Below are 27912 nucleotides of genomic sequence, written 5' to 3'. Positions count from 1 at the left end.
GTTTCATCTTTTGGACTGAAATTTTACAGGTAGCTTTACTGACACAATTTAAATGACAACATATAAACAGCAAACCACTTCAAACATAGCTAGAGATAAATAGATCTTGGCATCTCTGTTGGTGGTGTTGGTATTTTGTGCACTCACTAAGTGTCCTTTAGTCCAGACCTATATTTACAGAAGATGCAGCTTGTCCTACAAAACAGAAAATACAAAATACAAAAAAAAAGGCACCCCATAAAATTTTTTTTAATAATGTGTATCCCATCAGATAATTCCTCCTTTTAAGTCTTGGGTGGGAAATTTTATTTTTATAGCTTATACATCTATACTGTTAGAACTACAAATGCATTCTGGCAATCTTGTTCTTTAACAAGAGCATAGAAATGCATTTAGATAAATAGTGTTCTTTCCAAAAGCAATGTAAAGAAATCATCAAGAATGCTTGGCTGAAATTAGGGGAAAAAAAATTGATGTCCAAGTTTACATATAGAAAAGAATTCTGATCGATATTCTACGTAATTCAGATTGTGTGCAAGATGTTCTCAATAAACATTTATAGATGCATCCCCACACCAATGTCAGAAATGCTAAGCTGGTCCTCTATCCATTATTGATATGATGCACCAGCATCATATTGTCAACTATTAAAAACTATTTTAAATCTATATTTTTCCAATATCAGTTTCACCAATGAAAATAATTTCAAAGCATAACAAGCTTGGAAACCATAAAATATTTCTCAAGCTTTTTCTTTTTTTTTTTTTTGCTTTTGTTTTTCTTTTAATCTAGGGAATGTCTGCGTCATCTCTTTCAGGAGATAGTATTGTGCTTCTGAACAGTAGTGGTGTTCAGGGGAAGAAGATGAGTCACACTCAATATGAATGCATACACAAAGGGCCTCTGAGCACAAGTGTTAACATAGACTATTTTTTTTTTTGGAATCAGACATATAGGTCTCCAGACAACATTCAGACTTCTATATACATTTTTAATATATATATACACATACATTTACAAACACACACATTCACACATTCACACACGGATGAAAGAAGAAATTGCCACTGTTCAAATTGCAAGGCAGTGTAATGAAAAGTTCTAGTCCCTTCAAAGGGCTGCTAAATGAGCTTTCTAAAAAAGGGATTCAAGGGAGATTAGAAATTCAGTTTTGTGATGGGTCTCTCTCGGCTGCTGTCCGTCATCTGGTTGGTAATGCGTTTGCGATTCCTCTTCAGTTTAGAGAGGTCTTTGTCAAACACCTCTCCGGAGCGTAAAGCTGAAACCAGGTCATCAAACTCTCCACCTTCTTCACTGTTCTCTTTTGCTTTTCTCATTTTACGTTCCCTTTCACGCTGTTCTTTGAGCTGCAAATAAAATGCAACATTTTGAGAGAAGTGTCAAAATGTTTTGTTTCAATAGAGATGAATTCTGTGTTGTGTGGCCCTGCATCAGTCACACCAAGCCAAGTCTATCTCTAGCTGCTCATCCCCGTGAGTCACAAGAGAAGGGTAACCAGGACATGAGGGCTCATTGTAGAAGCAATGGACAAAAAAGAAAAATGACCACTGCTTTGTGACTGGAACCTCATTGATTAGCTAGGTAGACCTCCAGTTAAGAAAAGAGTGAAGGAGGCAATTTGCATTTCTATTACGCAACGAGAAAGTTATCACTATTAAATAAACCCCAAATGTTGGTTTCTTTTATGGCAGAGAAAGATTTTAGTATGTGTGATGCAGAAACAAACACAATGGCAGAAAAAGATCAAATAGTTGTGAGATCATTCTCCTTATACATCAAAGTTTTAGCCTCTATCTGCTGTGGATGCCTGGAACTCCACACAGAAATTATTATTAACAGCCAAATAACACGCATATGTTATAGAAAATTTAGGTAATTCAGATAAGCAAAGGGGACCGAGATACCATCCTAATTGCCAAGAGATAACCATTGTGAAACTCTGCAGGGGTATATCCCACCACTATTAATTTTCATATTAACATTTATTTTTTAAAAAAAGATTTCATGCAGAAATTGTTTTGCAAACTTTCTTGCAACATTAAATATTCCTTGAAGATGTGACTTCTAAGGACTGCATGAATATTCTATTCAGTGACTATTACATCATTTAGAACTGTGCCGTGTTGATAAACATTGAGGCTGTTTCCAAGTTGGGATTTATACAGACCTCTGTTCTCATTTATGATTGTTTCTTTAGAATAATTTCTAAGAAATGGAATTCCAGATAAAAGGATGTGGATATATTTTTTTTTACACTTTGGATAGAGACTGCCAAATTGCCCAAAAGAAATTGTATACCAATTTAAACTCCCAGTGGCATGCTAGAGAGTACTTTGGTGTCCTTCTTGCCAGCAAATCAGATAGCGTTGTTTCAAAACCAAGCTGTTACAGCCGCAGACAGACCTTTCGGGAAGTGGAACTGGCTAATTATTCATCCTCTTACCTGAGCTTCCATGCGAGCTCGGCGCTCTTCCTCCTCCTTCCTCTTCCTCATGTTTTCATTCTCTTGTTTGGCTTCTGACACAGCTTGAAGAAACTGATCAAAAATGCCAAAGAACTCATCTGGCTGTATTTTGCCAGCCTCCTCCCCAAAGTGTTTCACTGCTTTAGTGAACTGGAAGAAAGGTTTTAAGAAGTTCAGTTCAATTTCATGATCAAATAATCTCTTTAGAAGGACTAAAGCTCAAATTGAATTGATTGTAACTTAGGTGTCTGTGAGCTTGTGTTTATGTTTGGCCACTGAACATGTCTATCAACCGTTTCTAAAGCAAAGAATTGAATAGTCCTCGACTTTTGAAACCATTTATTTTATCCACTTCATTTCAGAGTAACATCTAAGATTACTTCCTGTGACTTTTTGCTAACCAAACAGTAGTAAAAAACAAGAAAGCAAAATATTGTAGGGCAGAACACTCAAGACATAAAACTAATAGCAAACTCAGCAGGGACAGGGAAACTTGTACTTTCAACTTTTCTTTGAAGTAGTTTAGTATCATTTACTGGTGCCATATGGTTAATATCAAAAAGCAAATGGGATCCAGTGCTTCTTAGCTGTTTTTCCTAATCATAAACAATGCTAGGCATTGTTAGGAATCAAAAAACATTAACTGATTATAAAATCATGAATCCAACCCCAAATTCATGACTGACAATATAATTTTACTCCAAATCCTTCATTTTATAACTCCTTTAATGCAAATCTCTTAAAACAGCTAAAATGCAAAGTATTAAGAAAATTAAAAAAAATCATATTATTTGATTTTACACAGATGATTTTTTTAACTATATATAGTAACTATTATTTCTAGTCTTTTTCATTTGAAATGTTTCTATTTTTCAGTTTTTCTGGTGGTTATCTTTACAACTTGAGATTATATGCTTTCAGGAGTCTTAGCACTGTTCTATTAAATAATGCTTAATGCCAGGAAAATTGTTAGGATATTTTTTTCTGTAAAGAGCTAACGCTGTTATTTCAGGTAATAAGGATGGTGGTTATTAGCTTCAGAGTCAAATGAATTCTTATTCCCTATGCCTGATTAACTAGTTAAATTTTTCCAGATCTCTAATTTTCTTTGTATTTAGAACATGAAGTATTTATACAGTCCCCATCCCAACCCAAGAGCTTCTAGGGGCTTTTGTTTTTCTTGCATTATTTGCTTTTACTATATTTTTAAGGTTTTCTGGCATTTCAGTAATACTGGTCTATCTAAAGGAAATGCTTGTAATACTTAAATAAAACATTCTGATTTAAATTATATGTGTGTGTATATATATAAAACATATATGATATTTTATAATTATTATTTCCTAACTTTAAGTTTGTAATAAAAATGTTCTTTTATCATCTTTCCCTTCACGGAATTGTCACTCTCAATATTTTACTTATTTGGGAATATTCTATCAGAAACCAGAGCTCTGTAGGGAGAAACACGACATTCTTCACACACTACACACTGTGCTCTCGCTTGCCGAATGGTTTCATCAGCTAATTCCTAAAAGTTCTGGTATGAATAACAGAGCCACAGACAGCTCTTAACTGAGTTTCAAAAACATTAAAGTTCATGCACTTCAAGCCATTCTGAATGATCTTTTTATCTAGGAATTCTAGTGATGATGAAGTCATGTATATTTTAGTCTTAGAAATCTGAAGAAAACTAATCTCAGACTAAAGTTCCCACACTAAAAAATAAATAAATAAATAAATGCAGGTTTTGTGTATATGTGTCTGTGTGTTAATACCAAAAAATAAACTATCCATAACTACTTATTCTTATAAAACAGTCGACTCCTTCATGAAGTACGTACTACAACGCCTGGTTTGGGATGGAGTATATACAAGTATATACCCCAAAATGAAGTGTACACAGGACATGGATGGGGCTTCCACATACATCAGCTGACTGATTTCAGTCCTGCGCTACCAGAGGCGGGGCTCTAAAGCAGTCACTGCAACATGCAGTCTTCCCATTTATTTAATAATGTTAGAGATGGGGCTGAATGTTGAGATTAGCCAGTGTATCTTAATATAGCCTACTTCTGAACTTGAACCAGTTTGTGTGTACACTTACATAACAACCATCTCTCTCTCTACATATATAACTGAACAGGTGACCAGAGAAGTGACATCCACCACTAAAACTTTGAAGGAAAGATTCCAGTTAGAGTGCTGTGGCAATTGAGAGGTGGGCAGTATGAAGGAACTCAATAGGGTGGGGTATAAATAAAGAGGAAAATGTGTCCACATACATGTATGTAAATGTGTATGTATATGGAAGAGGAAATAACAAGGCAGAGGTGAGACAAAGAGATAGGTGGGGATAGTTAAAGGTCTTTCTTTAAAGAAAAACAAAATTTTGAAATGGCAAATATTGTAACAACAAAAAAAAATGTCACATTAAAAAGATGTGCCTCTTCGCAGGTGGTTGAGTGCTGCATTGTGAAGCTGTCCGCAGCCTCTGCAGCGCTGGTTTGATCCCGGCCGGCTGGCGAGGGTCCCACATGGCGTGGCAGACCTCTCCTGTTGCGCCCACTGCTCCCCTTAGCGGTGTGTTTGTCAGTCTGCCGGTTCTGTTCCCCGCTCTGGTGAATCCTCCCACCCTCCTGTGCATCTCGCCTGTACCCCGGTTCTTGTGTGAATGAATAAATAAATCTTTTAAAAAAAAAAAAGATGTGCCTTGTGCAATGAGGCCATGAATTAAAATGCTCTCATTTAATAGGTTCTCCCAGAGGCTTCAAGAGGGAGTCTCCTGTTGTCCCAAGACTATCTCAGGCAAGCAGTTACTTACAGGTATTGAGGCACATGTGGTGGTGACACCTGACCTCACATTTCATCCTGCCTCTGGATTTCATAATCTACTCCTTTCTGACTTCCAGAGGTATCTGCTGTGATCCAGTATCAACCAACATGAAACTATCAAAATGCTTGCTGGTTTTACACCACTCAGGTACTTCAAGGTCTTAACTAACCTACAAGCAACACAGGCCAGTTAGACCAAAAAGGTGAGTTTCAACTGATCACAGTGCTAGAAATGAAAATATACTTAAGAGTATAATTTCTGAAAGTACCAGCCCTGCCAAACAACACTCTGTGCAAGGGGAAATTTACCAGGTCTTTAGCTTCTGCTAGAAGATCTTCAACATCAGAGAAGCTGAAGCTGGCTACAGTGATGAACTGGCTGACAACGGACACAAACTTATCTCCCGCCTGCGGGGGCTGAGACTTCTGATATTCCAGCTCCTTAAACACAGGAAATGGATAATGTCAACACAGGCTTCAGATGCAGACATACCTTGTCTCATTTTCCAAATGCCTCAAATTTAATAAATCAGATGGAAACATGTCAAAACCTGCTCTAAATGATTTCGTGATACTCCAGCTCCACCGCCCTTCTGCCCACCATGCCCACATGTACACACGCCTCAAAACAGCAGTTTAACCAATAATTATAGCACTTTTTCTCTATGATTTCTTTTAGAAAGCAGGTTAGAATTTGGATAAAATTAATAGAAGTCAAACAAATAATGGGGTTAAAGTAAAGTTAAACAAAAAATTGGATTCAAAGGATGTGTGGCTGAAAGCAAGACAAGTTGGGGATATTCTGTGCTCAGAATTCTGGTGCCTTGGTTTTCCCTTCTTTTCCCCTCTGCCCACTCTACTTACTTCCTCTACTGTGATGTCTGGGTCAGCTGATTTTCAACTGTAGCATTTGACACCATAATCATATACTGTTTTTCTTCTTGCCCATACCCTTCAGTTTTTGTGAACAGGCATGTAGGAGGCATTAGTTTCTTGTTAATTATCCAGAGCCTCTTACATTAATGATTATGATACACAGATGACTCAGATCTAATTGCACTAATTTCAATCATTTCCAGATGTGCTTTCCTATTTTATCCCACAACACTCTGTGTAGACACATAACTGTGCAGACACATGAATTGAGTGAGGGTCAGCGGGAATAAAGTCTTTGCTCAAAGTCAAATAGCTGATAAGTGACAGAGCCAGAACTTGAACCTCTGCTTGTCTAGAGTCTCAGGAACAACTATGCTGTGTGCCAACTGACTTAAAATCTTGATCTATTTTCTTTTGCACCTGCTTTAGCAGAGCTACTAAATAAAAAGCAGGAGTGTAGAGGTCACCAGCTGTTGAGTTCTGATTCAGCTCCACCATAGGTTTGGTTCTCATCCAAGTGGCCTGAGCCTCAGTTTCTCCACTTATAAAATAAAAGGAGGACAATATTCATATAACCATGAGAATCAAATGAAAAAACAGAATTAGAAGCTCATAAATTGTGGAGCTTGCTCTGATTGGAATAAATTGCCAAGATTATAGTACTTTGGCCCGGAAAGCAAGTATGTGGTGCTGGTAGGAGGGAGGGAGGGGGTTGAAGACTGTATGTGGGGGTGTGATGGAGATATAAAAGCAATTTAAAGTACATCATTAATGTTTAACTTTCATAAGAACACCTACTTCAGTACCTTCAAACAGTATCATCAATTTGCATCAAACACATCAACGCATCAGCAGGCCAAGATCTCACTCCCATTATTTTCTTCCAGTGTTACATTTTGATATTTCAACAGTCAGAGGGAGGGGAGGCTTCCCTAGCATCTTTTTTATGAAGAGTGTGTTACAGTGTACACGATTCAAGGGCTGGGGAGATTTTAGCAAAAGTACCTATGATAAACCCACAACCCAAAACTTCCTCAGTACCCCTCCCTTCCATGCCCTGCTCTGAAACTAGCCGAGATGCAAGGGTCAGTGTACCCGTTATCAGGCTTTAGGGTTTTCATAACTGCCAAGTAGTCTTCAGAAAGTCTTCCACAGGGCAGAAATGGCAACAGAGTGATGCTTACAAAACAAGCCTTGTCCCAAACGGCCCTTCTCCAGTTTGGCCTCTGAAAGCCAGGGAAGATGACCCGAAGTGCTCACGGGGGTTGGGAGAAAGAGTTATGCAACTAGTTTATTTCCTGTTTTTTTAACCCCTCCCACCCCCCCAAAACAAAAAAACAACCAAAACCTTATGTGCTCCTTAATTTATTAAAAACAAACAAAAAGATTAGACAATGCCCCCTTTTATTTTTATTAGCGGTGCATCTTTTATGAAGCTAGCAACTTTCTATGGCACAGTTTCGTGACTCAAAAAGGAAGATACTCATGGTATTACTGATAATTTAAAAGATACTTAAGGGAGGGGTATCTCCCTAAGAGGAGACTATGAGTCAGCATTCTTCCCTCAGTGCCAGACCAGAGCCTCTCCTGGGTGAGGTTTCTCAGCCCCCAGCCTGCTCCTACATAGTCCACACATGGTGCTTTGCCCACACGGTTCTGTTGCTGCCAACTTCTTAGCCTCCAGGGCTCTGACCCGCAGTCTTTCCATGAAGGCCTGGACCCAGCTATCTCTTATACCTAGAACCATTTCCCTCCTGTATACCCAGGTTTACTCCATTGTTTTTGGCCACACTCAAAATTTGTTTCTTATAAAAGAAAATTTTCTCCAATATCTGTTAATTGTCCCCACAATCTTGGACTAAACTAAATCTACCCTCTCCTCACTGCTCATCCAGTCAGGCTGGATAGAGCTGACGTGCATGCTTGCTGGATTGTTGTTGGCCACCACAATACCTTCACAGCAAGGATTCTGAATCTCATGGCCCCTCACCTGGAGAACTGACTGTACACCAGTGTCTGCTCAATAAATACCCCCGCAAAGGCCCAACTTGCAATGTTAAGGTCCGCTGCTCTATTGGTAGTAGATGTTTATTAGTAGGATGAGAACACTGAGAGGATCCTTGAAGATTATCCTAGCCCAATCCCAAGTCCTGCCTCTTAGGTAGGAAACTGAAAGTCTGGTCCAGTTTTCCAGCTCCCTGCACCAGCCAGTCCCCCCCCTTCACCCCATGGCACCCTGTGGCCTGCACTCCAGTTACCAGGCTAAACACAGCTGCCTTTGTGTCTTCCTTGTTACTCCCTTCGTCTTTTTAAAATGAAGAAATGCTTATCCCACATGCCAGCGCAACAAGTCTTTGCTGGGAATCACCGGCGCTAGAGACGTGATGAGACTAGGAAATAGAAGCAACAGCAAGTACTCACCATCTCCACTGCTTTCAGGCCACTCCTCAAAGTACTCATTTCTTTGTCCAGCTCAGTCATGCTGTTGTAAGTGGCAACATTTTAGTGACTAACATGGGACTTAACATGTCTTAAGTATATGATGGGTTTAAATATTTCAAGCTTAGAAGACCACACTAGTTCATTATTTTAAATCTTTGAAATTCCCTCAATGTTCAGATTTCTCAGGAAGACAACATTTCAAACCTATAGAATTTAGGTACGGAATTATGTGTTTTGTTTTCCACAGCCAGCAGCTATGTTCCATCTGTTAAAAATAGAGCTATCTCCCATCTGCACAAAAAATTTTTATGTTTCAATCTCACAAAAATATTACTGGAGCAAATTAGTAAATGTAGCAATGCTTTTCTTTCCATATGCTGCTCCCTTCTAACACATGAAAGACACTGCTTATCCACAAACATGTTCACGCGGTGCTCTTCAAAACTGATGACTACTTCTCACTACAGCTCTGGTAATAAGAGTATTACAAGGTGATGGCATACATTTTCATCAACAATGGTTTTTCTTAAAGTTGTACTAACCAGTTTTTGTGTTTACTGCCTTTTTTTTTGTAACAGAGAAGGTTTCCTGGACTTCTCCCATAATAATTTCTATTTGACAGCTTTTAAATATTAGCAATTACAACTTAATCCTCATGAATAATTCACATGTAAACAAATTCACCAATATATCATTAACCATGACATTTAAATTCTGTGTCTCATATAGTACATTTCTACCCAATTCTAACAAACAGAGGGAAAGAATTAGCTTGGTCATCATATTTTTCAAATTCACTGCAAAAATATGCTGTTTAAATATGTTTTTAAAAGGAGGAGAGGGTGCAGATGGGAGGAGGGAAAAACAGCCGAGAAAACTGCCTGCTCCTCAGTCTCTAAAAAGTGGTGTGAAGTTTGTGGTGAAAGTTTGGCAACCTGCCATTTTATTTTTAGTTTCTTATTTGCATAAAGACTGCTTTCCATTAAAAGGTTGCCTGGGTTTCTGGGAGTGTGCGCACATGTGAAAATGGCTAGTAATGCCCTGGGTTTAGGTCTTCTATTTGCTTTGCCATGTACCTCATTTAACTAAGGGTGTTCTGACCTGTTTTTTTTCATAGAACTGCCTTTTAAAAGCCCTCGTGAAACCACATTCCTTTCCTATATGCTTAATAACTCAGAAAATTAGGTTTTATGGAAGTTAAATATTGCATGCAGGGGTATTTCAAGGGAGCTAGAACAAATATATATTCAAAACTGTGGAAGACATTTCTGTGACTTGGATATGACTCAAACGTTACTTCATGCACTATTCAGGGGAAAAGAGAAGGACCAGCTTCATGCAGTGCTAACTATCTCAATGGCTAACGCACAGCCTCAGTGATTTTAAAAAGGAAAGCAATTCACCATACGCACTTACTTTACTTTTGCTGCTTGAGCAATGTCCTGCAATTCTTCATGTAGACCGAGAACCTTGGGATATTTATTTTCCACAATAGTTATGAGATAGTGCAAAAGTGTGATGTTCCTACAATTAAAGGAGGAAAGTATTAATCATGGTTCAGTCCTGCACATGATTTGTACATTCAAGTGGTTGAACTCAGAATAATATTATCTTACTGCATTCATTTTAAAACTTGGAGGTTCCTGTAAGGCAGGGATTCTCAAAAGAAGGGGATACAAGGGAGCGCCTACATGAGGTTTATATAAATACATGTCAGAAGGAAGCATATGTCTTCTAAAAAAGGAAGGGCAGGGGATAAGAATTCCTTGGCCCATAAAGAGCATCCGTCAAAATCCAGGTAATGTGATGGGTGATGGAAACAAATCTGAACCACTGCCATGGGGGACACACCTTCCAGTGCACCCACCCACAGATGAGGTGTGCCTGTAATTCCTAATCAGCAGTGTGGGTGGGGCAGGGAGTGAAAGATGTTGAATCCACTAGATAAGATAGCTATTTTTAGGTTTAAAAGTTCAGAGAAGCAACTCACTGCTGACAATTATTGATAATTCTCATTTAAGGTTTCTTCCAACTCTGTAACAACTTTCTCCCCTCATCTGACACGTTTTGCTGTAGCTGGGAAATTAGAATGCCCCCTAAATCATGGCAGGGCCTGGAATAGGGCTGGAAAAGGGCTGCACCATCATAGATATGATTTTCTTGACCTGAGAAGCCACTTCCTAATTTTAGCAACACTTCACCTTCTAACGACAAAAACCCAGCTCTCTCTTGAGTGGTGACAAGGCTGAACCCTGACTGACCTGGGTTGAAAAGGTAGGCATCTGATAACACTGTCTCCTTGGCAAAGCAATGGTAGTCTGGTTCCCTTGTCCCCAAGCCCTCTCACAGCAATTTCTAGTTACCTGGAGTCCAGACGCCCAGGCCAACCTGAGATTCATTTAATTTGATTGAGGTGGGGCATGAGTATTTTTTAAAATTCCCTGGTGATTCTAACATACAGCCAGAACCAAGAACCACTGAAAATACCAAGAGGATACACATGTGTTTCTCTAAAAGCAAAATTCACAATATCACCACATAATAGTCCTGCCCATCTTCAGTTATAGTAAAACAGGATTGCCAAACAATTTTCTTTTTCACAACAATGAAACCATTTCTGGTTACTCTTATAGCTTCACTTAAAGTCAACATAACCCTATTCCTCTAAGTCACCTAGCCCACAATTTTAAAAATGTTTTCCTTTTTCTTGCTTTTAATTATTAGAAAACATTTTCCCAGATAAGTAAAACAGTGGCCAATTATTCTGAGTAATTTTTTATATTTGTTCACCTGCATCATCCACTTTAATTCTGGGCATGTATGCCCGTGTATCTGTTGCCTGAGGGACAACACGAGTGAGTGAAACCCCAGCGATCATCACAAGAAAGACCAATGCCATTTTTCTTCATTGTTTTGCCAAAATTTTAATTTCCTCTATAAATGTAACAATAGAAAATGTAAAACTAGGGCAGAGTTTCTCCATTTGTTTGCTATCCAAATCACACCTCATTTGATTGCATATAAATTCTTGAAGAATGAAGAAAAAAACAACAGAAGAGCCATACAACTGATTATTCCCTGGTTGTTACAAGAAACAAGCCTTCCACAGGGAGTGAATGCTCCCTTCATGCTGTCTGGTTTTTGCAGTTTGATTAGAGTCTATAGAATATTTAATGGGTGATCACTTACAAGTAAGGAACTCTGCTAGGCACTGTGGGTTTATAAGACACAGGTGCTACTTTTGGAAACCAAATATTCATAGGCAGGAAGAAGAGGATAAGAGAGATCAGAAATGCTTTAAATTTATTCTTTTTTTTTTGAAGATTTATTTATTTATGCATACAAGAGCTGGGGTACAGACCAGAGATGCGGGGATGAGAGGATTCACCAGAGACAGAGTGGGGAACAGAACAGGCAGACTGACCAAAGTACAATGCTGAGGGGAGCAGTGGGCGAGTCAGGAGAGGTCTGCTGCACCATGTGGGTAGCTCCCTGGCCGGCCGGGGATTGAACTCGTGCTTCAGAGGCTGCAGATTGCTTCGTAGTGCAGAGCTTAACCCCTTGTGCCACCAGGGAGGCCCTAAATTTATTCTTTTGAAAAGGCTTGTACATTAGTAATAACTTCAAATAAGCAGATTAGCCACATAGTTACATGTGTTGTAAGTGTGTGTGTGTGTGTGTGTGTGTGTGAGAGAGAGAGAGAGAAAGAGAGAGAGAGAGAATAAAATGGAGCTGACTCTTAGTGAGGGTTTCCTTCCTCCCCAGGCAGCAAGCCCAGTTAGAGAGAAAACCTTTCTTTAAAAAAGGTGACCACTGCTCCCCTCAGCAGTGTATTTCAGTAAATCCATATGTTTTGCTCCCCAATGTCTCTGGTGAATCCTCTCACTCCCCCCCACCCATACCTCTGGCCTACACCCCAGTTCTTCTACACAAAAATACATTAAAAAAATATATGTTTTTTAAAAAGGTGACTGCTAACTATAGATCTGAGGCATACAGCAGAGGAAGGGGAGGAAGAGGAGTCAAAACAGGAGAGGGAAGAGTACGAGAGACTACAGTGATGGTTCATGGGTGATGTGATGGTGGGAGATTTATGGGAACTATATTTAAAGGGGAAAATCAAATATTGTACAAAAATGAACAATGATGTAAGAAAATAATATTTTGTACATACAAAAATGTGACTATTATATGCAAATAAGACCCACTACAACCTCCAAATAAGATCCATCTTGGTGGAGCAGAGCTGTGGCTAGACCACAGAATAGGTGCTAAGTACCTATAAGGCCAAATACCTTGCTTATTGTGACCTTGGGAAAGCTACTGAGTCACTTGGCCCTGCCTGGGTTTCTTTATCTGACAACAGGTGATACAGCACTTGGTCTGTGAGCTTCACAGGCAGTTGCGACAGTGAAATGTTAAAGTGCTCTGGAAAGGGACAAGTGCTTACAATAAAAATAAGGTGGCAATGATATAACATAGCAGCTGCCCTTCATTAATCTGTTTCTACACACTGCAACCAAAAAGGCTCAGCCCTAGAATTTACCACAGTGCCTATTTGTTACAGGATGGACTGAGGCTTGCCACGAGGCTATGCTTCACTAACCCTATGGAAAATATAAAATTGAAAAGCCTCACTAGTTAGGATAATTAGGGTGGACAGCCCATATTTCTAAAAAGAATTTGGGCGCAAGGAAGCTTACCTTAGAAATAATTTGTGCAAGTTCCTTTGAAGTCAGTGAAAATCTTAGAAAACACAGCTCTCAGGGAAACCAGAGCGAATATGCCTAATGACCCTACCTGTTAATGGCACCAGCGCACTTTCACACCTCGGTGTCTCAGACAAGAATCTATTCACCTAAAATGCTGCGTTGCACACTTTCTAGGAGGCATTTTAATAAGTCTCAGGATGAGCAGTTCAATTCCAAGAACCAAAATGCATATATATATCTTAATTTTCTCAGATAGCTAGTAGCTCCAACATATGCAGAAAAACATAACCTAAAACCCCAGCAAGCTTTGGCAGCTGTCAGTTTTTTTCCTTTTCCCTGGATCGCAGTTCTCTGTGGAGGGGTCATGGCAGGGAGGAGACTTCTAGTGAGCTGGCTATACAGGTATGGTCAACTTGTGAACATTCATGGGACATTTACCATAAGTAAGCTAGCACTATAATGGAATGTTTTCCTAAAACAAAAATCCCTGTGGATGGATAGTGGCCCAAGGTGCAGTTGGGCTAGTCAGGTTGAGAGGTAAGAGAAGGCAGTGCCAGGGCCTCCCCGGTGGCGCAGTGGTTGAGCGCTGGGTTGCGAAGCTGCCAGCAGCCTCTGCAGCGCTGGTTCGATTCCCGGCTGCTCCCTGGCCACCAGAGGAGGGTCCCACATGGCGCGCAGACCTCTCCTGCGGCCCGCTGCTCCCCTCAGCATGTACTTCGGTCCTTTTGCCTGCTCTGCTCCTCGCTCTGGCTCGGTGAATTCTCTCACCCTCCCGCGCTTCTGACTGTACCCAGTGCTTGTATGAATAAATAAATAAATCTTAAAAAAAAAAAAAAAAAAAAAGAGAAGGCGGTGCCGGGGAAGGAAAGGGGACGGTGAGACAGGCAATTGCAAACCAGAGACTGCAGCATCATGAGGCCCAGGCGGGCTGGGCGGTGTGCTAAGCCCTGAGCTGAGCACCTGGATCCTCCATGTGTTATAAGAGCCCAGACTTACTTGTCTATACTGGACTTTGTGTCAGCAATCTTGTTGAGGCTGGATATCTTGAATCCATATGCATTGCCTCTCTGGCCTTTGTTCATGTAATTTCCAAATGCCAAAACCACTTCCAGCAACTGCTTCAGGGCACCACTCCTGAACACCTCTTCTGAGCCAGAACGAATTGCTTCAAAACAAAACAGATAACAACACAACTATTACAACCAAGACTCTTCATTGATACCCATCCTAAACCTATCCTGATACAGTAGATATTGAAGACCTAAGATTGGGTTGTTAGGCCGCAAGGAGTAAATTCAAAACACCTAAACTAGAAGCAAAAAAACAAGGGTACAGGGAGAGCCAGCCGACATTGTCCAAGAAACCTCTGCTCCGTCTTGTCTGTTCCCAGCCTATTTCTGGCTGAGTCATGAACCATAGGCAAGGAGGACACATGGAACAGCAGCTGCAGTTCCCACATTCCTTTGCTAATTTTCTTGTCTGGGGTGACAGGATGACAGGCTGTCAGGGTGACTTCTATTGACAGAAAAACTGGTCAAATGTGTTACATGTCACAGCTCGCAGGTGACACTAGGGTCAGGGCTTCAACTGGGTCCTGTGTTCAGCCTGCTTTCTGAGGCTGTGGCTCTGTAGTGGCCTTGTCCACATTTCAAACATTATAAAATGAAAACTTCACAATCAAACCATATAATATATGAATAATATTTAAAAAATTAAAACATGAAATAAATAATAAAGTTTACAAATCTTTCTTTAAAATCCAGTAAGGCCCAGTTACAAGAAGGCTAATCACAGGCATACTGCTGGTAGAGGTGAAATCAATTCCTCACTAACACCAATACCCAGGCTGTCAAAAGCTTGGTCCTACAGAGGAGCTGAGGAGATAGGCTGCTGAACTCCAGGAACCAGGCAAGAGAGCCAGACTTGGCTCTTAAATAATTATCCATTAGAATTCTGAAGACTTTTAGGTTAAAAAAAAACAAAGCAAAAAACAACATAGGACCCCGTTTACTGTGTGCACTTGAATTGTACATGAAAATGGTTAACACTTAAGATGAACATCATTTCCAACATGGGTCACTTTCCTTTACCTTCTACTTTAGGCTTCACTTCTGCCACACGCTCTGCAAACTTCTTTTTGAAGTACAGTGATTGCAGTCTTTGCTGATAATGATTAATTCTGTAAGAGCAAGCAGGGAGTAGTGAATATTAATCTAACATGTCTGTGTTCACTCAATCACTCAATGGTATGGTGGTACCTTAGAGTACCCCCACCCTCAATCACACACACACACAGAGACACACAATTCCTTTCCTAGACAGGAGCACAGAGCATGAGGCCAACTTTGCCTGGCAATTTCATTTCCCTCTGACCTACAGGAGGTATTTGGGCAACTGTGGGCATGATCCTTAGCTCCAATCAATAAGGCAACTGTGACAGGAAACGAGAGTTGGCCCTTGTTAACTAAAGCCCACTTCTCTTCCTTGGAGACCCATTAGCTCTTATGAACATATAAAAGAGATAAAATAACAACAATGTGAAGACTCCCTGTTGTGCTGCAGATAAAGGTCTGTCTCTTACATATCTCCCATGCTTCTTAACCTTCTACAAAGTTCACTTTTGGCAATAGTGGAGACTTAAAATACATCTCCAGCCTTCATGCCTCACATCAATTTCTACTCATATCATCCTCTACTTACTCATCCGCAGAACTTCCTCTTTACCTCCCTTTCTTTCTTGCATTTATTTAATTTTGGAGTTACATTTTGCCTCTCCATATGTGTACATGTTCCATTCACCCTCTGCCAAATCTTCTGTGCCAGTAGCCCATCTGGCTCCCTCCCCCATTCCCTCTGGCAACCATTAAATTCTTTCACTAAACTCCAAAATTTATTCCTGTTGTATTTTGCCTGTGTTTTTTTTTTTTTTTGCCATTTATATTCCACAGATAATAATACCATCTGATATCTATCTTTCACTTTCTCACTTATTTCACTTAACATAGTCACCTTGAGGTCACCCATTTGTTCCAAAATCACCCTTTTTGTTCCAAAATAGACTCTTTCATCTTTTTAACAGCTTTGTAATAGTCCATTGAATTCCTGAGTTAGCTCCCTTTATGCTCTTAGCAGGACTGGCAAGCTCTGCCTTCTAAGGGAGCAACTAGTGACTATACATTATAGGGATGCACACTGGCCTCTGACCAACACTAAGCAACTTTGTGTTGCTGAGGGGCAGAAAGGCATTCTTGCCCAGGTCTTCTGCTAATAAACTGTTCTCTGGTGAAAACTTCAGTCCAATAGGAACAGTGATCTGCCCTTCCTCCAAATCTATACCATATAATCAGACAGACCTGACTATGCAGCCCAAATTCTATTAGGTGACCTTGAACTTCTCCACATATCTTCTTCCCTATTATTAGTTTTCAGTAGCCCTCCTGGTAGGTTTGATCAGATTAAGTATGATGATGCAAGCAAAGATCTAGACAATTACTAAGTGGCAGCTATCGCAGGTGACCATCTGTCTACATATAGTACTGCTGGCAACACTTGTAAAAATTTCAGAACTATCTTTTTTCCTCCATAGTAGTATACAAAATGTTGAGATAATACAACAATGACAAAAGTTTGGACATGACAAAAATAATAGAATGAGAGGCATGTCTACCTCAGCTACATTTATAGGCCTCTGCCCACTCAGGAGAAGAGCTCTGCCCTGGGGTTGACTGAGATTTTCAGGACCACTGGTCCTTTTCTATTGTAGAACCAATGCACTAGGCCTGGGGTGGCAAACATACTCAGCTCACACGCCAAACTCAGTTACAGAGCAGTAACTACCTCAGGGCTTTCTATGGAAGGATTGAGAAAGCTTGCCAAGCTCTGTGGGAAGAGTGCCATGATTGATTAATGACGTGTACATTGTCATGATTTAACATCCAAATACTGGCTGCTCAGCTATATGGGCTTCAAGCTGACACTGTCAAGTCTAGCCACCCCCTGCCCCCATATTTATAACACTCTTAAGATGTTGAGACACTAGGGTTTCCCTGGTGGCACAGGTGGTTGAGCGCTGCACTGTGAGACGGTCTGCAGCCTCTGCAGCATGGGTTCAATCCCGGCCAGCAGGGGAGAAATCCACATGGTGCGGCGGGCCTCTCCTGTCTCGCCCGCTGCTCCCCTCAGCAGTGTATTTCATCAGTCTGCCTGTTCTGTTCCCTGCTCTGTCTCAGGTGAATCCTCTCACCTTTCCACGCATCTGGCCTGTACCCTGGGTCTTGTATAAATTAAAAAAAAAAAAAAATCTTAAAAAAAAAACCAAACTGCTGAGGCACTAGGAGGAGCAAGATGCAATCCCAAGAAATCAAAGTTGTGAAGAGAAAGACACTGACTGGAACCAGGGAAAGTATGGCTAGATTAGGTAAAAGCACTGAAGCCAAGGAGAGCCAGAAACAGAGATAATTGTGAAGAAACCCTGACCCTGGCTCACCCAGAGGCAACAACTCAAACAATTAAACTCCATACAACTCAGACTTGAGAAGATTTTGGAATTCAAAACAACTTCAAGTTAAGCCAAGTTAATTGGTTCAAATAATTCGGTGTGATTCAAAAGTTTAACTTCCTTAGGGGCATCTTTTTAAGCATTTTCAGACTTACCGACTCATCTCAAAAAGAAATCTATCAGCCTTGGCCATCCGATCCAGTTCATGTTTATGTTCCTCCAACAGGTCAATGTCACTTTTTTCAGGAACAAATTTCAAGAGCTAAAAAGAACATGCAAATATTAAAATCAAGGTTTATAACTTAAATTTCTGCAGTAATTTTTCACGCTTTTAGCTAATTTGCCCAAAAATGAAATTTTAATGTTTGTTTAATTTACAAACTCTGCCCACAGGTGATTGTTAAGATACAACGGAAATAACTAAATCTTAATGTTTTTACATAAAAGTAATTAAATTGGTATTAGATTTCATTCTTGGCACCTTTCTCATTAATACTGCCTCTCAAGTCAGAATTGTGGAAGCTCTTTATAAGGACCCACCTTGCATAGACCTTTAGATGGACCTTAGAGACTTAACCCCCTCACTAGAAGATGATAGCTGAGGTCCAGAGAGATTATGCAGCTCACCCAGGATCACAAAGCAAGTTCACGTAATCAGCAGAAATAGAACCTAGGTCTCTGGGCTCTCAGCTTGGGCCTTTTGTTCTATTACATCATGCTGGAATGACTAATTCTATGTGTATTTTCCATTCAATTTGCTTATTTCTCTGGCTCATCTAATTGCATCTCATTTTTTTTGTTCCATGTAGAGCTGGAGGAAGAGAACATAGTGGGATTTGAAGTTTCTGATTCCACATTTTATTTTGGAGGAAGAAAGGAGCATGGGATGTGGAAAAAATACCAAATACTTAATGTTTTGAAAAAGTGCTTTGGTATGTGTCTGATTCCCTCTAAAATTATGAACATGTATCAAAGCGCAGTAACCCAGGTGAGAGATGACAGTGACCAAGGGAGGATGGGGCAGTGGACAGACCCTGGAGCTGCTCAGGGGTGTGAAATATAACTGGACTGTGGTAGCTGAGGGTAAAAGGATGAGGTTTGAGCTTATGGCCAAGGCAACAACGTAGACAGAGAGTAACAGGGGATCCAGGTAGAGATGGTTGGAGGAGGGTGTGATTTTTAGTAGACAGGTGCACAACTGGGTGTGGAGCCCTGGGGAGATCTGTTTGGAATACTAAGCACTAGTGTTGGTAACAGGTAGGGTACTGAATGCACAGATATAAGTGGGGTAAACAGTGGAACCATCAGAAAAAAACAGAACTAGAGAGAAGTCAGCATTGATGAGATAAGTACAAGAAGGAGAGGAACTTTCGGAGGAGGAAACAGAGGGGGATGGTGGTGTTGCAAAGGAGAAGTCATTTCATCATGGAGTCAGTGGCCATCGGTGTCACATACCAAGAAGAAATCAAAGACGACTAATGATTGGGAGGTGTTCCCAGGCTTTGGCAACAAGGAAGATGAGGTTCCCTAGTGAGAACAGCTTTGGGGACGTGAGGAGGACATACTGAGGGGGGTTGAGGAAGAGTGAACAGGAGGAGTGTGTAGAAAAGCTTTCAAGAACTTTGAGTTGAAAAAAGAAGAGGACAGTAAGCAGATGGGATAGGGGGTGCTAAGGTGTGTGTGTGCATGAGAGAGAGAGAGAGTGAGAGACTGAGAGTCAAACAAGTAACATGTTGAAAGGGAAAGACTGAAAATCTAGAGTGGGGGGGAAGCTCCTACTGTCCAGCTGGGCCCTGAGCAGAAGGAAGGGATGGACCAGGGACACCCTTTTGCCTAATGGGCTGGAAGGGGGGAAAGGAGGAAGTGCATGCCAGGGAGATCACAGGGCTGGTGGCCTGACAGCTTCTAGGCATTTATGTTTCTGGGTTCAGATGATGATACTGGACATAACAAGTTTCTATTTGTTCTTCCTCAGTGCAGACATATAAGGTAATAGGGCAAGAAGGGAAGGGAGAAGGACTAGAAAGGTAAAGGCTTGCTTTTCACCCTCTGTTTGAATTTTACCTACGGGGCAAGGAAATTCAGTGCTTGTCTCCCCAGCAAGCATGAGCACACAAACGCACATGTGCACACACACACAGAGTTATGGTGAGCAGATAGGCTCTGTTCAGGATAACACAACCACCACCTCTCTTTCATTACTTGTAAGAGCATTGTATAAGGGACATGCTAAAGATTCAATCCTTTTCATAGAAGAGTGGAGTAACAGAATGTGTATGGATAATTTTAAGAGAGGAGTGAAGAGCAAGACAATCACTTGGGAATAAGGAGAGGTGTATACTGATATCATCTGAGACCCAAGTTCAGCAGCTAAAAGCTGGAGAGGAGGGAGTGAATGTTGCTCAGTAGAAACCATAACTAGGAGTACAGAGAAGCCAGCTTCAACACTTGTCTGAAGAAAGTGCTGTATGAAGGCAAAGGATACAGAGAACATGGTAGAATAAAGAAGAAAAGAAAGAGCACAGGAGATGACCAGAGAGTGACAGACACAGAATTATCAAGAAAGAGCAGGTCAAAAGTATCTGACTTAGACAGATTCTGCTTCAGTAGACTGATTTTCTTCCTTGTATTTATTTGAAGTACTTTCTGTTTGCACTGTAAAGCACTTTTGGCATGATTTTGAAATCCTTTCCCTCAAGGAGGAATTTTGCTGGATGCGGTTTCACAGTAAACAGATCTTGTGGAATTTTAAACATACGACCTTGTCAATTTTAAACATACGACCCTTGTCCCTATTGACATGAAGTAGCTTCATGCAAGGATGGGGGCGGTATAAGAGTTCAGGGTCACCTGGGGATAGGGAGGGGTGGAGGGCACCCAGGCTCTGCTCTCTCAGGCTGAGAAACTGTAAAAGGTTCTAAAAAATGAACTTTGGGCTTAGGAGTTACTTTCAAACTATCTATATACAGAGCATCCTAACAGACCTGGAAACAGTCATTAACTATTCGGATAGCTAAGTCAAATCTTAAAAGGACAGTAGGACACACTTCTCTACTGCTAAGTGTGAGGGTCTTCACCTCAGATGACTGAAGCTGCAGAGGCTCCGTGAAGGGACAGTTCTATTTTGAAGTGGTGACACTGCACACGTTACCCTCCCTTGTGTCCAAGGCTATGTAGGACATCAGTGAGAACCACAGAAAATGCACAACAGAGACTAATACTCCCCTAGTAGTAGCCCTGCACACAGGCTCACTGTAAGCCATCAAAATACCCCTTTTCTCTGCTCTGGGGTGCTGAGCATGACTATCCACGAGTCTTCCAGTTCAAACAAAATCATGACTACTTGTCACAGTCTATCATAAGTGAATCCCTGAATTAAAAACACTCAGGCTATGTATGACTGTCCCAAGGGCAATGAGACATGCTGGCAGAACAGTCTTAGCACTTTCAGGCATTAGCACTACAAAATACAGAACAGTTTCAGCCCAGACCAAGAGACAGGTGATAATTCCTGAGACAGCTGATAGTTATCACTTTGGGAGGAACTGAACAAAGCTGCTGAACAACATGTGACAGTATTGGGGTGGCTAAATGGAGTGTGCTACAGAAACACTGCACCCTAAGAAGCTATGTCACCACACTTGACTGCTGCCTGGCCATGGATAACAAAAATTATCTTCAAATACCACAGGCAAAGATGCACTGACTGCATGTAAACCCATCCAGAACTTTCTAGCCCCAGCATTTAAATCTAGTGCTATTTATGACACAAGAAGGGTGCCAGAGATTGGACCCATATAACCCCAAGAAATTTATACGCCATCTCCTAATGCATATGACTGTTTAAACACAGATGACAGTGTCCAGGTTAGCATTTAGGAGTAGGTCGTGTGGCAGTGGGACTGGAGAGCCAAGAACAAGACACAAATTGTATCAGGATTTGTGTAGGGCAGTCTGTGATCTCACAGTCCTAGTGAGATTCTCAATATTCCTGTGAAGCTCAGATTTTCCACTAAAGCTAGTACACTTCTAAGACCTACTAAAGCATAACTGTCGCAGGGAAACTGTCGCATTGAGGAAGGGTACCAGGCATATGACAGACTCATGACCTATCTTTTCACCTGTCACCTTTATGAATGAGAGAATTAATGCATAAATCTCCCACCATGGCCACATGGCACCTTGGTTCAGCCTCCTCAACTCAGAGCTGAGGAAATGGTCCTTTTCTGGCAACAACCAGGATTTCTCAACATCCACTCCCTGCTGAAAAGCCAGTTGTCACTTGTGCTCTGAGACACGTCTGGCAGCTCACCTGTTCCAACATGTCCTTGGGCAGATCTTCCTGCTCATCCATTGTTAGAATAGCCCGTTTGATTTCATCATTGGATAACTTCAACCTGGAGAAAAAATATTTAATTTTGTTGTCAACAATACCGGTTTAAGTATTAAAATTTAATACAAGATGATTTATTTTGCTACTTCAGCTGCTACTTTTCCAGTACTGTTTTTCTCAAAATCTCTTAGTGAAAGCTTATTTCCTGATAATATTGCTCCTAAAAATAGTATTTTGAAACTGCTTTAACATTCTTTTGAGGCTTTGTAATGCTCTTCTGACACAGAGAACAAAGATGTTATGTTCTAGGATTTAGTTTCCTTAAATGAGGGATCGGAAGATGAGAAACTAGGAAAATACCCATATATGACCATTTTTCTTTTATATATATAATGTCCATGAATTGCAGGTAAAAAACTAAATTCTTAACTTAGAGTTCAGATTTGCTTAAAGTTTGCAGTCAGATCAAAGATGAATTTTGAGAAAATTAGAATCCCTGTTACTATTAAAAATTGAATAGTTAGGGCCTCCCTGGTGGCACAGTGGGTTGAGCGTCGCACTGTGAAGCTGTCTGCAGTCTCTGCAATGTGGGTTCGATTCCCGGCTGGCCAGGGAGAAACCCACATGGCGCGGCAGACCTCTCCTGCCTCGCCTGCTACTCCCCTCAGCAGTGTCGTTGGTCCGTCTGCCTGTTCTGCTCCCCACTCTGTCTCTGGTGAATTCTCTCACCCTCCCATGCCTCTGACCTATACCCTAGTTCTTGTATAAATAAATCTTAAAAAAAATTGAATAGTTAATACACAACATATAATGTATAGGAACTTAATAATTGAGGGTTTTTTTTTTACATATTTCAATTGAGCTTGAAAATAATTGCACTTTAACAGAAGAGGAAACTGAGGTACAGAATGGCTGAGTGTTTTGCCCCAACATAGAGAAAGCAGCAGTATCTATCACAAACCCAAGACTCATGATTGCTAACCTCAAATATTTTTTACAAATATAGCTACTTAGTATCTTATAAGGAAGGAATTAAGCAAAAACCATAAATTCAAATGATTTACTTTTTAATTATGTCAGAATAACAGAGGGTTGACTGTAAAAAGTCATGAAATCAAAACATACGTATAAAAATGTTTTTACTGGACACAACCAAAAGTCTTAACCATGGCAAAAAAATCCTAATCAGATTATTACCTGTACAATAGAATCATTCTCTTCTATTTATGAGCATTAGACCCAGACTTCTTTTAAAAACCTTACTTCCTGATAAGCCACCACAACTATGGCATATTAAACTCATTTGATCTATTCTTCTAGTTTGTGATCTTCAAGAGAATCATATTTAGGACTAAAGCTAAAGCCAAAAACACACAAATACAGAACAAGATGTAATGTTCGAAGGAGGGGCTTTGGCATCAAAGAGGCTGGGCCTCAGTCCTGACTTTAGCAATTCCTGGTCAGTGTGACTTTGGAAAAAATTTTTCTTAAGCCTCAGTTTCCTCATCTATAAAACAGGGATAATAAGAATGCATAAGAATAATTTTGCATGTGTGTGATAAAGTGAAATAATGTACATAAGGGATTGAGCATAGTGAGCAGCTAAAGAAAGAGCTCGATAAACCACATGGATGCTCTACATGGCAGCCTTTCCACACTGGAAAAGAAGCAAGCAGCAGTACCCATGTGACCGTGAGATTCATGGCAGATATCTAATCACAGAACAGTGCCTAGTAGGGTTATTATGAACACCTCCCCAAGCAATCTCACAGACATCATTTCACCAGTTTCCTCTCTGCATACATCTACAGGCCTGGGAGTATTAAAAAAGAATGAGAAAACACATTCTTATTTGAAAGATGGTGCTAATATTTGGGAGAATGAACAAGGGCAAATAAGGCACACATGGTCACCCCAGTTGTCCCATGTAAAGGAGAGGGGAGATGAGAGAGCTGGACCCAAAAGCCCTAGAAGGAGGAATGAATCAGGGGTGGGTCTGGGGTGAGTCATGTCCCACTCAGAACACCTCTGATTCGTCCTTCTCCCTAGATTTTGATCTTGTTAAAACCATCTATCTTGTAATTTAAGCTGAACGTTGTTTCAAGTGCTGATAATAGGAAAGGGAAGGAACAAATTTAGGCAAACTACTATACCAATACCATTTTCATCAGAGCAACATGCCAAACTGTTCATGCTTGACAGGGTCAGCTAGTACCAATTTCCAGGCTGTGGACAGCAATTTGATCTGGGGCAGACTTCTCCAAATGGCTTTAGTCATTCTGAGGACAATCAATACGCCAGGAACATGCTCACCAGACACATGGTGAAAAACCCACAACAAGTAGAACAATGTAGCCACTTTGGCATGGAGCAATATGGCGGGAAGAACCGCATCCTGGCATCAGGGTCTCCACTATGCAGGCTGGGCAGCCCTAGCCGACAGGACCCTAAAGGCTCTTCAGTCAACCAAGGACAGACACCCTGATGCAGCATGGAGAGGCTGAAGTGGAGGAACACTAGGGGAGGCTTTAACTACCACAAATGGAAACTAACAGGTTGTGGAAACCTAAACAGTCATCATGAGAAAAATCTCTGCTTGTAAGGAAAAAAAAATAAATTAGCTCTGTGTCCTTCTCACACTGAGCTGATGAAACCACTTTATGGTGTAGTTCTGTTGAGTCCTTCTGTTTTGCATTTAAAAGAAAAGGAGTTGAAAATCAGAGTGAGAACAATACTTGAAGTATCAGATTTGCATTTCATTAGCTCCCCATATGGAGTGCAGAACTTCTTGCTTTTGAAATTGTATATATTTATGCTCCTCAACCCCCAGAGGCCGTCTGGACTAAACATGAGCTCTAATTCATAACAATTTTGGTTTCTGTTAATGTGGCCCACAAAGCGACTCGAGACTTTAATGGAGAGTACTTAAGAAAACCTACCTGTCATCGTGCCGCCTTGCACGTGGCCTGTTGGAACAGACAAAGAAACTGGACCCCTGGGGAAAGAGGAGAAGGGTACGTAGCCCTCCAGGATACTTCTATAGGTTGCCGAGTGCTTAGTATCATCTGTCATCCAGAGAATGAGTCAGTAATCTCTGTAATTTAAGGACCTTACCAATTCTAACCTTTTAATTGCTTTTAAAGCTTGGCAGTGCTCTGGTGTGCTGGAGGGTGGCAACTTTTGAGACTTCCACTTCACTTTTCTTTACAAGGCAGGAAACAAACTGGCTGTTTAAAATAGTATTTAAGTCTACCTTGCTCCACTCAAGTATTTCAAAAATTTGCCAGAGAATTGGAACATCCAGGCGTAATTAAAGTAAGTTAAGGATGGATGGCTATATCAGCCTTAGCTCAGCTTCTGTGGATTTAAGCCAAATCCACCTACTTTAAAGTAGCTTTTTGTGGTTTACTAAACCCCAGCTGCCATGTTAAGCGAGCATCTGGAAAAAGAGAATGGCAGAACACTTCATAAAAGTATATTTTAGGGGGATTCATTCCGCAATATAAGCCAGCTTCCAAGTTTCTTTCTTTTTAGAAAGTCTGTTTTAGGGAATAAAGCAGAGTGAATTTTTAATTGCCACATGTCATCTATATACATGCAGTAGGAAAGTTATCGTTCATGCTGCCTGGGGTCTAAGGAATGGGTTCTCAATCTCAGTGTCCCTTCCATCCATTCCATTTTCTTCTCAAGTCTGTGGAAGACAGGGCCCTGGGCGCCTGGAGCTTCTGCTTCAACCTGACACCTTCCAGGCCATCTCTTTCCAGGAGTTGTGAGTGACCCTGACCTACTCCTCCCCTTCTTGGCCCCTGGGGAAGGGCTTTCCTTCTCATAGTCTGTTCATCTTTAGGCATGGTTGGGGCAGGTGCCCCAGACCAAAGGTCCACTAACTCTTGCAGTGTAGTGTGTAAGGAACTAATTGAGCAGCTACCACATGTAGGACTAATTCACAGGTACAATATAAGACTGCAACTTTCCTTACCTCTGCTTTATAGATGAGATGGGTATGGCTTGACCCTGAGCTAACTCAGCACCTACAAAGGCACCAGACATGGAGGGCAGGCTCTCTTGTTTGGTCTCATTCAATCCAAGTGATGACTGTCTGCAGCAGGCTCCACTCCTCCAGTGCCCCTGCTTCAACTGCATGTATCCTTGGGACTGCTGGCTATCCCCTATGCCCATGCATAAGTGGGTCCTTTGAAGCCACTTTCTCTGGTAAGCCCTGCTGGTGCCCCTGAGCTGGGCTCCTTTCCCGTTCTGTTCAGACCAATCAAAGCCCTGAACTGCCCAGCAGTCACCTGACCCGTGTCATTTTTCTTCTCCAATTAGCCTAAGCACCTAAAGACACCAGTGCTATCTCAAGTTTGGTACATCCTATGCCACCCAGATGGTGCCAGGCAAGTACATGCTAGCTAGCAAGTGGTAACCCTCAAAGAAAAAAGTCACAGCACACTTTCCCATCTCTCTCCCCCTTTTTCTTGCTGCTTTTATGTGCAGTAATGCATTACCAATGAGAAGGGAGAAGAAAAGCAAGGCAAACTGCTGCCAAGTTAGAAAACCAAATAAGATATAAATTAAAATTAAATCTGGTTAATTTCTTTTAGCTTTACCACAGCACATGTAACATGTCAGTCCTAGGCTTTTCTGATAAGAGCAAAGCTATTGACCACCAAGCAGAAAAGCATGTGGGAGAGAGGGTTTTAGACTCTGATCAATAAGGCCCCCATTATCATAAGGTCAACTGGGACTCAATATTACATTGTTATGCACATACACTTTTTAATTACACTCACTATAATACCACTTATCGTAAATTGGCTTTTAATAGATAATTTATAGGAGCAAATTCTTAAACCAGTCTTCTAGAGAGTTTGGACACATTCAAGTTGTAAGTCACCTTAGCTTCTGACACATTTGAAGTAGCAAGGGAATTACATACCACAAATATGAAATAATTCCTTCAGTAATGGCATGGAAAATTTGCCAGAAAGAGTTGAAACCCTATCTATGACTGGTGTAATTATTCTGGTTGTCATTTTGTACTAAGCCTAATCTGTCTATAAAGAACTGGATCAGTATTTTTACTCCTATGAGCACTTAAACAGTGTAGAAATTTAGAGAGCTAACTCTCTTTGAGAAATTATTTTAAGTGTTTCTTTTAGACTACAAAAACAAAATACAGGAAAAAATTCCACAATTAAAAAAAAAAAAACTTGCTCCACATTTTTACCTATTTTTGCCATTAGGAACGTTATTGGTAAAAAAAAAATATTGTAAGAAAGCAAATTATATACACCAAAAAGCCAAATAAGTAGACCTTCAAGCTACTTGCAATGGTGTCTTCCTGAACATGTGTTTAGGGAGCAAAAGTGGAAATCAGCACAGGGCCTGTCCACTTAGAAAGCCTCCAGTCAGAAGCAGAAATGAAAGGTTAACAGGATGGTTCACGTTACCTTATGAGCTGTATTAAAATTCAGGGATCTCACTAAGCTTCAATTTCTCTTTCACTAAAAGAAACACTTGCTCCCTAAAGTAACACATATCTGGCTCACAATCAAGCTTCTATGTTGCAAACCAAGCAGCAGCTCTTTGTGTTAAAAGAAAGTCATTCTAGGATCATCTGTAAAACAAGGACTAGGACCTTCCCTCTTTACCCTCCCTGAAAGAGAAGCCACATTATACCAGGCTCAATGTGTTTTATGACAGTGTTTCCAAAATGGAACCAATATGACTTATT

At 40.7% G+C, this 27912-nt stretch overlaps 1 protein-coding gene across 2 annotated transcripts in view; it reads right to left on the bottom strand.

Annotated features, from left to right (window-relative positions):
• Positions 1 to 1157: 1157 nt before the first annotated feature.
• Positions 1158 to 27912, bottom strand: part of DAAM1 (dishevelled associated activator of morphogenesis 1) — a gene marked incomplete at both ends in the record, with an annotated part of 92721 nt that continues 65966 nt past the window's right edge. For both annotated transcript variants that reach the window (XM_084240921.1, XM_084240922.1), the window contains 9 exons: positions 1158 to 1367; positions 2465 to 2635; positions 5627 to 5758; positions 8615 to 8675; positions 10052 to 10159; positions 14344 to 14512; positions 15438 to 15526; positions 18001 to 18107; positions 22158 to 22242. In XM_084240921.1, coding sequence (XP_084097047.1) covers positions 1158 to 1367; positions 2465 to 2635; positions 5627 to 5758; positions 8615 to 8675; positions 10052 to 10159; positions 14344 to 14512; positions 15438 to 15526; positions 18001 to 18107; positions 22158 to 22242 — 1132 coding nt within the window. The remainder of the gene's footprint in view (positions 1368 to 2464; positions 2636 to 5626; positions 5759 to 8614; positions 8676 to 10051; positions 10160 to 14343; positions 14513 to 15437; positions 15527 to 18000; positions 18108 to 22157; positions 22243 to 27912) is intronic.

The sequence above is a fragment of the Talpa europaea genome (assembly GCF_964194135.1).
Source record: "Talpa europaea genome assembly, chromosome: 8".
In the NCBI taxonomy this organism is placed as follows: domain Eukaryota; kingdom Metazoa; phylum Chordata; class Mammalia; order Eulipotyphla; family Talpidae; genus Talpa; species Talpa europaea.
This window is presented reverse-complemented; position numbering and strand designations above follow the sequence as displayed.